This window comes from Alligator mississippiensis, chromosome 1, assembly GCF_030867095.1.
Source record: "Alligator mississippiensis isolate rAllMis1 chromosome 1, rAllMis1, whole genome shotgun sequence".
Classification (NCBI taxonomy): Eukaryota; Metazoa; Chordata; order Crocodylia; family Alligatoridae; genus Alligator; species Alligator mississippiensis.
Genome location: NC_081824.1, coordinates 300,002,649 through 300,016,492, shown reverse-complemented (window position 1 = coordinate 300,016,492; position 13,844 = coordinate 300,002,649). Strand labels below are relative to the sequence as shown.

Below are 13,844 nucleotides of genomic sequence, written 5' to 3'. Positions count from 1 at the left end.
TCTGAGTGATCATGGTCATCTTTCATGGACCACTTAGACATAGTCTGTGGTCCCCCCAGGGAGCTTCAGACCATAGGTTGAAAACTGTTGGACTGACTAGAGGAGGTTCCCCTCACTAGACTCAAGGCTTCCCTCACTGGACTGAAAGCCTCTGTCACCAGACTCAAGGCCCGCATCCTTGGACTCCAGGCCAACGTCATTTGACTTACGGCCCCTCTCACTGGACTCAAGGCCCTTGTTGTTGAACTCAAGGCCCCCCTCATCAGACTCAAGGTCCCCCTCACTGACCTTGAGGTCTCCTCCATAATTTCTGTGACAGGGGCGCCCCCCACTCCTAAAATGGCTGCCTAGATCCCAGCTCTGCCCTCCTTGCAGAGGAGCCTGGCAGGAACAAGCCTGAGCCAGCGTTTCCTGGCCCTTTCCCCACTGCTTCCAAAGACCCTGGGGGCAACCGGGCCAGGTGGCAGGCATAGGGTTATCATACCTCTGGGTTTTCTGGATGCATCCTCTTTTTAGGTCCTCTCATCTCTGTCCAAGCAGTGTTTTGAAATCTGAACAAATGACCAGGATCTATCTGTGCTCTGCTGGTGGGAGCAGGGGCAGGGCAACTGGAGGCAGAGGGCACCACGTGTATATGCACATGGCCGGCATGTAGCCAGGCAGGGCAGTGGGTGCAGCCTTGGCGGCTGGATGCAGGTAAGTCTATTTGTGTGTGGGTTTATACACCTGCCTGCTGATGTGGGGGAGGGGAGGCTGTCTGGGCACCAGGGCTGTGGCAGGGTGTGGGGGAAGCACCTGCCTCTCCAGCAGGGAAAGCAGGCAGAGGAGTCCTTTTGGGCGCGGCGGCAGGCCCGGAGTCCATGCTCGTGGGGGCAGGGTGGCTGCGAGGAGGGCCATAGCCAGGCTGCGTGGTGCGGTGTGGGAGCCCCAGCCCAGGGCCGAGGTGCCACAGGCGTCCCTTCTTCCTCCCTCCAGTCTGTGCTGGGCCCGCATGAGTCAGAGCCACTGCGCTCTGGCCCGGTTTAGGACGGGGGCATCTGTGGGCCTTTGCCAGGCGGGCACGTGGCGGGGGCACCCCCTGCCCCTCCCCCTCCGCCCCGCCAGCGCCCCCCGCTGCCGCCCGCCCCATCCCTCTGTGACGTCACAAAGCGGGCGGCGGGGGGCGCCCCCCCAGGGGAGAGGAGTGCCCCATCCCCCCAGCCACAGGGCTGCAGGACTGACTCTCCGCCTTCCCATTGGTGGGGCGTGTGCCCCCCACGCCCCCGGTCCAGCCAATCAGAGCACGCGCCGCTCCCCCTCCCCCCCGCCAGGAGCGCTGGAGCCCCGCTGCATCCTGCCCGCGCGCGCTGCGATCGGGGCGGGGGGTGCCGGCTCCGCCACTGCCGTGAGTGCCGGGGCACAGTGGGGCAGGGGATGGGGGAGTCCCGGGGGGGGCTCGATGGGGGTGTCCCTGCGCCTTGGCTTTCCTCTTGTATCATCCCGCAGCACCTGCTCCTCTGCGCGGCTCGCACCCTCCTGGCCCTGCGGGGCTGAGAGGCTGGGCACTGCCCGCCCCTGCCAGCCCTCTGGCCCTCGCAGCCGGTGTGAAGAAGGTTGGAGAGATGGAGCTCGGGCCTAGGTCCTCCGCAGGGCGCTGGGTTAGGCTCAGAGAACAAAGGTAGAGGTCCCTGCTTCCAGGGCTGGACAGGGCATAGGCAAACCGGGCAGCCCCCCAGGGCTGGGACACAAAGGGGGTCCGAAAATGGTAACTGTTTGATAATTATTTTCATTATCTCTGGTGAAGGCGGGCTGATAATAAAAGTTCTCTCAGGGCTGCCAGGAGCCTGGGTACAGTGCTGCCTGCCTCCCCCCAGCCTTTAAGGAGACCCAGCGGGACAGAGCTGGGTCCCCCAGGATAAACCCTCACTTGCCCCCAGTTCATTCTGGTGTCTTATGCCCGGAGCAGTTTCCCACCCCCTCCCCCCTGGATCCCTTTGTCTGGTCAATGGTTGTATTCAGCCACTCACTGAACCCTCACCTTCATCATAAGGGCACCATGTGGACACACCATAAGCCCAGGTCAGCCATGGGCCCAAGGCAGGGCTTGTTTAGGGAGAGGTGCAAGGTGTGTTGCTAGTTTGCTAGTCCAGGTAAATTAAATACAAAGGTGGCCCCCCCCCCCCTTGAAATCTGGCTGCCTTCTCGGCCTGGTGGATAAGCTTTGGACAAAGTGCCGGAGTTGCGATGCAAAGGAGTGTCAGAAAATGTGTAGCAGTCTGGCCACGGTGCAGACACCAGAGCCTGCTCCCTGCATCTCCTATTCCAGGCCTCGCTGAAATCCTGAGTGCTGCTCATTTGCTGCGCTAGGAACAGGATCCTCTTTAAGCACCAAGTGTAAGCTCGGGTTACAAATGGCTTTTGCAGGCGTGGGGGTAGGATTGCCTTCATTCACAGCACACAGGAGAAAAGGTTTTGGACCAGATTGTGTTCTGGCAACATTTTGGTGTGCTGGAGCCTAGTGGTTTAATTGTACTTAGGTTAGGGTCTGTGCTCTGCTGAATAGTTCAGAGAAAATAATGTTGTTGGACTAAACAGGAGGCATGTCTACATGTGCAAATAGTGCACATAAAGAAACTCTGGGGCTTATTGCTCTGGAGTTTTTTGCTTCTGGGTGCGCCATTTGAACATGTGCCTGGGTGCAATTGGCTCTGGAGTTTATTCATGTGCAGCGTATGGAGCCTAGTCCAGGGGTCAGCCTGCCAGCCCAGGGCTGCTCTAACCAGGCTCAATGTGCTGTGGAGGGGCTGGCTGGGGCAGGAGGGTGGTTCAGCATGGGGCTAGCCTGCAGGCAGCCCCTGCACTGAAGCACCCTCATGCCTCAGCCAGCACCATCAGCATCAGCATGTGCACTGCTGCGCATGAAAAAACTCCACAGCAGTTTATTGCCCTATATTTACAAGTGTTACCCTGCTGCAGATTTTATTAGTTTCCTGTGCCCTAATCAGCACATGAAGATGCTGAGACATTTACTGCAGAGCTAATTAGTCAGCTGGTGTAGACACACCCAGGATGATCTTTTGTGAAGTATCTTATTAATGGTTTGATTTGATTTCTTCCCCTTCCCACTGATGTCCCTGCCCTGATGAATTTTATTGTCTTTCCAGCCCCTCAAAACCAGATCACAATGTGGATGGTTTTGTTTTTTTAGAAGCGTTTGAGACTCTCTTATTTCCTAGTGATGAACAGAAAGATGGGATTGAAAGAAAGATAACAACAGTTATGGAATACTGAATTGCAAGGAAAGGATGTGCTGAATGAGTGGAGGTTTTGTAATGCTTGAGCTTATTTTTTCTAATGGCTATGAAGCCATAAGCACAGAACCAAATGGGAGGGCTCCAAGTCTGCTACTCTGATGCCTACTGTTTTTAAAAGAACCTCCCTTACTAGCCTGATAACACAGGCCACATTTAAAGTTTTCTCATGCTTGTGAGATAACATCCAAGTTTTTCTTCCTGTCGGTTACAGGCTTGGCACTGGCTCTTTGCCCATCCTGGGGAGATGGTTCTGCCCAGGACCCTCCCTTACATGTTTTTTCTTACCTGTTCGGCAGTATTTGCATAGCTTGTTGGGACAGGAATGTGTTTTCCAGTGGGAACCAACCTCCTTGGCAGGCATGCCACGCATCGGCACAGCACCCTCCCAAAATGCCACTCCAGTCCTCTTCCTCTGCCTGATCTGCTGCTCTGCTCTCTGCTTCCTTTCCTGTGCTATTTGCTTGATCTGCTTGCTTTCTGCTTTGCTTTCTGCTTCCTATCTTATCTGGGTCTGTGCTCCCTGTCCCCCTCCTAATGTACCATGTCACACACACAGGCTGCCTGTGCCACTAGTGGCACTTTTATACAGCTGGTTGGCCATCCCTGTTTTATAGCCTGTCCAACATGAGGAGTTCTTGAACCTGACTGGAGCCTTTGAGAGCTGCCACAGTAGAACAGATTACTAGTAATGGTCAATTCAGTGGCATTTTTATTGATGGTAATGGTGAACTTCGTATTTTTTCTTTTCCCTGTTTTAGATAATCCTCTGATTCTCGTAGGAAACCTGCATGTTTTCTAAAGCTTGATCCTGGAGAATGTCAAGCACTATGGCCCCAATCCGCTGAGCTAATCAAGCATGTGCTTGCCAGTTAAACAAACAACTGAATTTGGGCCCCCTTGCAAAACTTCTCTTTGAATAAGAGGAAGGCCGTTCTAGAGGAGTAAAAATGGGGCCTGGCAATTTTACATATGAGAATAAAAGGGTGTGCGAGTGAAAGAGATAACAAATCAATGCTGCTGCTGGAGGTTACCTGTAAAAAATAAATAAATAAATAAATAAAAAATTCAGGCTTGCTATAGTCTGGTAATTCTCGGTGTGAGTGGAACCACAGCACAAGCAAAATTCAGTTGCCTGCTGTTGCTGAGATGAGTTCCTATATGCTAGTCCAAGTGCTTGAATTGATATAATTCTGCTTTTGATGGTGACTCGGCAACTCTTGGTCTGTAATGTAACACTTGCCATTTGTGGTTTTGGAGAAGGAGGCCTGTGGCTTGAAGCCTTGTATTTAACTGGTGTGGGTGATTTAAACAGCAGTGAGCTAAAATAAAACAAGAGGACAAAATCCCCCATGTGTTTTTGTTATCTTTAATTTAGAAAGAGAGTTATGAAATTGTTAAGGTTTTATTATGATGTAGCTCTGCTTTTGGCAAGCCCACTCTAATACGGTTTGTCTGCCAAAGAAGCAGGTAATTTTCTCAATGTGATAAGCAGAACCGAGGCAAAGTTGTAGCTTAAGGCTGTTGTACAGTGATTTTATCTGCTATGTTTAATCTTATGTTGTGTTATGTAAGAAGCATCTCTTGTGCCATGTGATTTGTAAGGGGGAGCATCCACAAGTGGTTTGTTTTGGTTGAAAGAGCAAGACTGCTGAGCTAAGTTAATTTTTTGTTTTCAAATGTTCACTGGTTAGTCTATGAGTTGCCTCCAGTCTAAGCGCTTTCTCTCTGTTTGCTTCAAGGTTTTTATTATAGCTGGGGGCCAGGGGCAGATCTAGGGCTTACACTGGTGCGCTCACACCCTCCCTTTGATTTCGTTAGTTGAATTCATGGTTTATTACAAATCTACCTAGTTCCTTCTGAATTTCTTATTTCATGGGTGTTAATGACACACTCCCCTTTTCAATGATCTTGACGTTCCACTAATCAAGCTAGCCTTTCTTCTGCAATTCTATTATTCCTTCCTTGCTTCTGGTAGCTCCTATTTCACAGCTTTGCAGACTGTTTTTAACTCGTTCCAGTAAAGTTCTATTTGTTTTTGTTTTGATCTTAAACTGAATAATATAGCCCTAGGCCCCTGGCATATTAATAAAGCTTCTTGTTTCCTTTTACCTGGAGAAAAATATATGCTGTGCTATATAGGATGATGCACCACACCACCCATATCCCCCTTTTCAAAATCCTAGATCCGCCCCTGCTGGGGGCCTTTCTACATACACATCTGAACTGTTTATTTGAAATAGGATTTCTTTTTTTTTTTTTTTTTTTTTTAATATAAACAGCTGGGATATACTTACCTGAATTTAACGCAGGAAGACGGGTATATGTCGATACTTGAAATCACCATGTTTCAGTTAAATCAATTTGAAATAACAGTTAAATCTGTTCAAGTCTGTGTGTTGACTAGACCTGAGCCTCTCATTTTTACTTTCTCCTACTAGAAACATGTCACTCACAACTGCCAATCTCCTCTGCATTCAGTGGGAACAAGTACACCTTTCTGCCAGCTTTTATCACAGATGCCACCCCAACAAAATATATGACATAGAAAGGACCTTGGAAGAGTGTAGTTCTTGGGGAAGCCTGTGATCCGGTGAACTGTGCCAGGAACCAAGCTGAGAGTCCACTTTTTGCAGTAGTTAGCCATGGGCAAGCCACTTCATTTTGGTGCCTTGTATAATTAAAGGAATAATACTTCTCTTGCTTTGACTAGTAAAGTATATTCTGAGTTTTACAGATGAATAATATAGTTCTCCATACTTATGTTCTGAGTAGAGAAACATCAGGTCTACTCTAAGTATAGACAAGAGTAATGTGCTCTAATACAGAACTGGATAATGAAAGTTAAGGCTAGGGTTACTTAAAATTAAAGACAGAAGTTTTCTGGTTTCTTCTTGTAATGCTCTCTCATTAAAAAGTCTCTTCTTCTAACTTGTCAGACTAGTCCCAAAAAAGCTGATTTGTTGATTCTCATGCAAATTGAGGACATGCCAGAAATCGTGTCCCTGTTCACTGCACCAGTTTCACCAGCTCCATAACTGCCTACATGCAATCCTCCCCATCTGGGCAAGATGGCAAAATAGAACATTTTGCTGTCCTTAGGCCAGAAGTTCTTAAACAAAACCTTTACAGTTCCTTTGCCATCATAGCTGTAAAATCCTGGAGCATTAAAAAGGCAGGGGAAAATTGTAACACTTCCATTTCAAATCACGAAGTATTTGGATCTACTAATCCAAGGTTGAAGATGATTATTGATCCAGGGAAAAGCTTGCACCCACATCTTCCCCTATTGGATGAGATCACTGAGAGAGAATTGGGCTTTCAACTCTGGAATCCTCTAGGGGCACATCTGCACCCCCTCTTCTGAGATGTCTTTTTTCCAGAACCAGAATGTGATTATTTCAGTCCCCAGTAATTTCATATTACTCAGTGGTCCTTGACTGATGCGACTGACACAGACTGACTGCTCTGAGGGAGTCACAAAGAGAGAGCATAAAAATTACCTGTGGCATTAGTGGTCTTTCTGGAGGCTTCTAATGGCTGTGTGTGGTATCCAGATGTTACAGCAATACCTATAAGAGGCAAAGCTGGGAAGGATGCTAAGTATCCACTCCAGCAAAGCACTTAAGCCCATGAGAATGCCTGCTGCCTTCAGCTGGATTTTTTGCATGCTTGAAGTAAAGTGTATCCCATTCTCAGGCCAAGGCTGAAGGGACTTGTACACTTTACCTCCTCTTTGGCAGTCAGACCTTAGTATTGTTGACTCTGATCCACCAGGTCTAACTTGTGGACCTGCCTTTTGGACAAAATTTTAGCTGCAGCCAGGACTCAGAAACTGCACAGACAGGTCTAGTTGATTCGTTTCTTTTAAATGGTGTGGGAAATACACCCATATGTGAAGTGTTCAGGGAACGCATTGGGTTAATAGCTTTGGAAACTGACATTCTTCATCCTGAAAAAGTGCGGCACAGACACTATTAGGAACAAATTCCCAAGCTGATTTTCAGTCTTGATCTTTACAGCCAGGAAGGCAGAGCAGCTGGAAAAATTGTCTTTGGAAACTTCTGCCTGGGGATGTGGCTCCTGGTTCATCTGGATCTGAACTGAGATTACCAGTGTACCAAGCACCCACAAAATGGTAACAGCTTGTAGCCACTGTTCACCTAGCCTGGTGCTTCATAGATGAATACCCTGATTTGCAGTAATAAGAGATACAAAGCTCATAGCTGGGTGCTCTCAGATTGAAGAAAGTTCTATAGAAAAGGGGGAGGAGCAGATTTTAAGGGCATTTTTCTTCATCTCCCCAACTTTAAGGGATTGGATACAACTAAGGTTTTCTATAGATTGCTTTTTTTTTTTTTTTTTTTTTTGGTTTATGTTCTAGAAAGTAGTTGACATGAGCATTGGAATAAATGCCTTTCCACAGTTTATACATGTTTCTATTCAGCTTCTCTCCAATGTCTTGCTGTGTGTGTGTAGTGGAGGAGGTTAGATCAGCCCTTCTAATTAGCATGGCTAATTTATTCCTAATAAGGGTGTAGCTTTTACAGCCTGGCTAAAAGCTTATGGCCCATGAGAGATTTCCTTCAGGGAGAGGGTTAGTGCTGCTGGTCTGCCTTGGCTTTTTTTTATGATGGAGGAGTTTGATAGGGGAGTCAGCACAGCTGCACTGCTCCCTGGTAGAGGCTGATGGTGAGGTCCACTGAGTCATAGTACACCTTGGCTGCCCAGTCTATGCCCTTCCCCCAACCCCTCCTTGCCAGCTGCTCATAGGAGGCAGGCCAGAAAAAGAGGCGGTTGCTGCAATTTTCTGTCTCTGCAGCTTTGTTTCTGTTTTATCCCACTTTTTCCATGTACTCCCTACCAGTGATGGGCCACCAGCAGCAAAGCCCAGTGCAGGTTCTGGCATGAATCTGGTCCTTGCCTCCATCCTGTTGAAGCCCTCCAGAATATCTTCACTAAAAGGGTGTCATCCTGGGAAAGATGGGCAAAACTCTTGAGGTAGAAGTGATATCTTTTATTAGACCAACTAAATAGTAGCAAAAAAACTCTGTGCTACTATTTAGTTGGTCGAATAAAAGATATTGCCTCTACCCCAAGAATTTTATCTGCCTATGCTTTTAGACCAACATGGCCCAAACCAATCCCTCACCCTGGAAAAAAGTATTTTTGGAAGTACTCCAGGGTCTTGTTCTTTATAGCAGCAGCTTGTCCTATGTTCTGGTGACTGTTGGTAAATATACTAGTGTCTGGGCTGGTGCGGCAAAGATGTTGGTGTATCTATTTTGTTCGTGGAGTCTTTGCCAAGTGCCAGCCTTGCATTTTTTTCATGGGAGCAATATCTTCTAAAGTCAATATTGTGTCCCAGGATAGGGGTTTTGTGGCAGCTGTGATAATTTGTTCTGCTTTTTTCTACCTTGGAATTGTTCCTGTTATGCAAAAATAGTAGTCCCAGCCAGAAACATTGTTTAAAATCCTGAACCTGTGTCCCCTTCTTTCAAAATGAACATGTTCAAAATCTGGCTGAACATGGCAGACACAGCTTTTTACTCTTAACAGTTCTGTAATTTCTGGTTAAACAGAAATAACATCCCTGTGATCAAGTGTAGTTAGTAGTGCTAGTCTGTGGGGTTTGTTGTGAAGCAGACTTCGCTGGCCCTATAAGAAAGGGGATGATGAGGGAGTTTGTAGAGCAGTCAGTATCAGGAGAGGGAGTGTGTGTTTGGGGCGGGGAAGATATCCTCTTATCCATGAAATAGGATATAAGGAAGAAGACTGTCTCATGGGAGGAGTTGTTGAGGAGGGTGTGAACTAATGAGTAGGGAGTTTCTTTGAAGGAGTAAGGCTATATATATATATATATATATATATATATGTGGGAGTGGTGTTTGATTTTTAATCTCAAAAAAATATGTATTTTGGGTTAATTTTTTAAATCCAAAAATTGGGGATTTTTTTTATCAGAGAAAACCAGGATCTGTGTTTATAATCTTGCTGCTCCACTGGGGAGCAGTTCTATGGGTTCTTCCCTCCCTGCAATATGTACTCTTTTGTAATGTATATACATATCACACTCCATGTTCAGCTGGTAGGGACTTAGCAATGATTCTCAAAGGCTTTGTGAGAAAGATAGCAAAATCTGAAGAGATCTAGAGTTACTCTTGGAAAATGCCTTCTGTCTTCCTCGCCCTCAAATACATTGCACGGAGTGCCTTTGTGAAAACAGAAGGCACTGTTCAAAACCCTCTCTCCTTGCCACCTATTGTTATAGTGAACAATCTGTATTCTTTGTGCCTTGCAGCTGTCTATCCATGAAGCTGGTGATATTGGTTCCATTATGGTGAACATGACGTTGCTGTCCCTTAAGAAGACTTTCACAACATTTTAATGCATTTTCCTTTTTTTCTTTTTTTGAAGGAGAGGGAAAAAAACCCTTACTGGAGCCTCTTGAAGCAAGAAGGCTAAAGAGGTGTGGTGGTAAGTACCAGGTACAGAATTGTTTCTAAGCCACACCCTTCTTGTACAGCAGGTCATAGTAATAAAATAAGCACATCCCTTTTCTGTTAACAAACTCTGCCTCCTTTCTTCTGGGACACTCCAGAGGCATTGGCATTGCTAGACCACACGGTTCTTGTTGGACTTGCTTTGTAAACTAGGATTATTTCCTCTTAAATTCTGTTGGCTCCCAGCCTCCAGTGACATCACACACCCATTCTCAGCAAATGCATGCCAGCTTTCTTAGTGATCCTTTACACAACAATTTGTATACCAAGAGGAGTCACAAAACCCTCTGTAAAAGACCTTTCTTATATTGCCCTAAATGATGCCATTTTTGGTACATCTCGGGATATTCCAAGAATAAAAGTAAGTGTTGGGTTCCACTGGGTTGCTGAGAATATCCCCTTTCCTACTGATGAGACTGAAATCTTTTAGCCCTGTGTGCTTGTGACATATTAGACCTTATCGGTACCTGTCTAATAAGCCTTTAGACTGAATTTGACCTGTGCTGGGCCTCAGACTTGTGTAGTTTTTAATTTGGGATGGGATGAGGGAAAGACAGAAACACTCAACTTAGAGGTTTTAGGTTTGTGGATTGTTTTATGTTTGTTCTAAATGGTGACTATTTAAACCTGTTTAGGGATTTGGAGCCTTCCTGAATCATTGCCAGGGAAGGTAATTAGTGGGCAGAAGGTAAAGTGATCAATGGTGTGTGCTAAATTGAAGACTCATATGCTGAAGTTCATGTATCACATGGTTCCACTTTCTCATTGCTCTTCCATTGATCAGATAAATATACAGAGAATTTGTCTGTTTTTACATAATATTTGTTTTGTGGTTGAACCCAGAGACTAAGCTCCACACTGGGGCCTTGTTCCAGGTGCTGTACAAACATGAAAGTAGATGTGGAACCTACCACAACATCATTACAGAATCCAATTAAAAAAAATAAGAAAAAACACAGATATTTTGAAAGACTTGAGCCAGATGTACATCTCTGCAGACATGGGAAATCCCCTTTGTGCAGCTGGACTTGGAGATACTAGCTCATTCTGTTACAGGCATCATTTAATTTATAAAACACCAAGACTCTTTTTAGATCTCATTTCCTAACGTCCAAAAATTTTTTTGTTTGCTGCATGCAGTTCTACTGGATTCATACAGGCAGCACTAATTTAACAGTAGGAAGAATTTGCTACAGATTTGTCTTGTGATTGGACTCTTCCTATGGAGGAAAAGCAGAATGGGAAGAACATTGCCCGTGTTTTCTTCAAAAAGTCATTTCTCAAATTGTTCCCTTGCTGGGTGCCTCTTGTAACACTTGCACATATTTCGTTGATTCATCAAGGGTGCTTCTTCAACAGTGATGAAGGGTGGCATTGAATAGGATGAGTGCTATCAAAGGAGCTTCAGTTGTTCACCTCTGTGAGGGAATCTTCCAACTATTGTGTAGTAGTTCAGATTTGGCTTAACTTGGTACCTCTATTGCCCAGCTCTTCCTAATGCTATGTTTGCATGTCTTGTCCGCTTTGTTTTGCAGCATCTTGGCTCATTAAAAGCAGCGCACGTGTCTTACACCCAGTATAAAAGTTTGCCTGACACTCAGCATTTTAACCTTCATACCCTGAAGCCTTGGAGAAACTCTTCTTTGTGAACAGTAGCAAAAAGAGACTCTGGAGTGAATCGAGTCTCTTATGTATTAAATCCACGCTTAGGAACATGTCGAAGTCAGCACTAAGGAGATCTGGTGCCGTGCTTGAGGTACTCAGTCTGATAGGATTTGTTCTGTGGAAGCTTTCTGTTAAGATCTGGCTTTGCTGGCATTGTTTTATTGTTTCAGGATGTGAGAAGGTCAGAACCCATAGGAAATGTAGCTGTGCCAGCAAAACCCCTTGTTTGGATGCAGCTCTGCTGGTAGACGTGGCTTAGCTAATGCTGTTCATGGTGGTCTCGTAACTTGCCGCCAGCTGAAAATGCATTCCTACTTCAGACAACATGTCTGTGATAGGAGGCACTACTGACGTAACTATGCCAGCATTGCTTACAGCAGCAGCAGCTATAGCCCGAGGGCTATAGTTCAATGAAAATGAAATGAATCTCTAAGACCTAAAGGGGAAAGGCTGTTAAGCTTGAGCATAATGTTAGCAGAAGACTTGGCAATCTTGTTAAGATGCAAAGCGAGAAGGTAAATGAAACAAAGCTTAGGTAAAGGACCTTTTTGTTAAGCACAGCTTGCCCCGAGACCTATTGTAACCACTTTTGTAGAGTGCTTTGCCCCTCATCCATAACTGTAGTTTGTCTAGCAGTTGATTTACTTCATTCAAAAGCACCAAATTCTGCTGTGCACCAAAATCAGTGGGGCTTCATGGGTTAATCGGGATAGAACTTGGTCTAGATGTGGACTTAAAATGCTTTCATTGAGACAGTGGGAACAAATTAATGAACACAGATGTTTTATTGTTGGGGTACATATCTTGAACATGCTACAGACCTTCAAGCAGGCTAATTGAGGTGAGAGCAAAAATGAAGAGCTGGAATACGAGTTGGGCACCTTAGGCATGAAAACAGCGTAAGTAATATGAAGCAGTAGTGCTTGGACCCACATCAGAGTGATGTTCAAATTTTAGGCTGGCTTGGGGCCAAGGTGGCTCCAACATGTAACAAGATCAGTTATTGAGTAATTTTGCCTCTTTAGCTGCTTTATCACAAAATCAGCCCTTGCAAGAATTTAGCTCCACCCTAACCATTACTAGAAAACGGATGCCTTCTAGTATTGGCTCTGACATGGAACTAAGCTCATACAAGGGAAGAGAATTTAGATTTCTCCATCCAGTAACAATTTCAAGAAGTTTGAAGTTCTGGTTTTAGCACAGCTCTAGAAAACAGCTTCCAGAGCAAAAGGCAAACTATGACGTCCATCTAATGCAGTGAATTTATAATAATTTTTGACAGAATCTTTAACGATTCATAATCTTTCAAGCAAGGGGAATGCTTAGTGTCAATTTCCATGTAAGGTAGTTAGAAAATGAACTGTATTTTCTGAAGTGTTGAAGTGATGCTGTAGCCATGATAGTCCAGGAAATGTGCATGAGGCAAAAATGTTTGTGGATGATCTCTTTTATTGGACTAACTGCATGGTTGGAATAGACATAGGTAAGTTTTCAGGTATCATAATACCCTTCCTCAAGTCTGTTCCTTGGGTCTATCCTAACCACGTGGTCAATCCAATAAAAGAGATCATCCACAAAAAAATCTTACCCCTCATTTTTTAAAGCCATTTCACTGGGGCTTTTTTAGACACAACTTTATCTAAAGACCTGTTTTAACCATCTCTGTGGAATATTCCTCATTAGTGAGACATTAGACAGTGAGTGAGTATTTCAGGAAATGTATTTAGTGGGAAAAAACCCTCTTGTAAACCTCTGTAAAACCCTCCATGAGAACCTGCCCGTGTTTACTATCCTGTGTGGTGTAGTGAAAGAACTTCAGGTAGGGGCTTGGTTTGAATTTGTGTGCGAGTTTTCATTTGTTTTGAAAAATTTTCCATATGCTCAGACCCATTTCCCTCATTACCTTGCTGAAGAGACTGAGAAGAACCATTTGGCTAGAGACAAACATTGTGTATAAACTGGTATAAGTGGTCGGAAACTGGTCCAGACCTGGAACAGAACAGAAGTTCAGTGCACTTAGACTGGCTTCAAAATGGCAGAACACCATTAAAAATAGACTAGGGTGGATGTAGTATCAGATTTAAGCAGTTTAGGTTAAAGTGGTCTATCAAACTTGTGTATCAGATTCCCTCCCAACTGAAGTTAGGATGCAGTCCCCCAGCATCCCAGGATGCTTTGCAGCTTATCTCCCCCTCCTTTGCTAATGGGCAGGCTAATCTCTGCCTATACTCCTGTGTTCCAGCTCAGCTGAGCTAAGCTGGTCCTGCCTCCAGGCTGTCACAGAGCTGAGGCAGCAAAGCCTTTGCTCCCTAGCCCTGCATCCTGCCTCCTCTTTTCAGCCCAGCATAATTAGGGGTGGGTGAACAAGGTGCCAACTTAGGAGGGG

The 13,844-nt window shown here is 45.4% G+C and overlaps 1 protein-coding gene across 6 annotated transcripts in view; it reads left to right on the top strand.

Annotated features, from left to right (window-relative positions):
* The first annotated feature begins 662 nt into the window (after positions 1–662).
* The window catches only part of LOC102560906 (cystathionine beta-synthase-like protein), a 53,471-nt gene continuing 40,289 nt past the window's right edge, over positions 663–13,844 (top strand). Inside the window, exons 1-3 of one of the 6 annotated variants that reach the window (XM_019487196.2) lie at positions 663–696; positions 9,708–9,767; positions 11,329–11,549. In XM_019487196.2, coding sequence (XP_019342741.1) covers positions 11,508–11,549 — 42 coding nt within the window. In that variant the 5' untranslated portion in view covers positions 663–696; positions 9,708–9,767; positions 11,329–11,507. Of the gene's footprint in view, positions 697–1,297; positions 1,385–9,707; positions 9,779–11,328; positions 11,550–13,844 lie in introns of those variants that run through there. The other 5 variants (XM_059720765.1, XM_006260474.4, XM_019487197.2 and 2 more) reach the window with 5 other exon arrangements.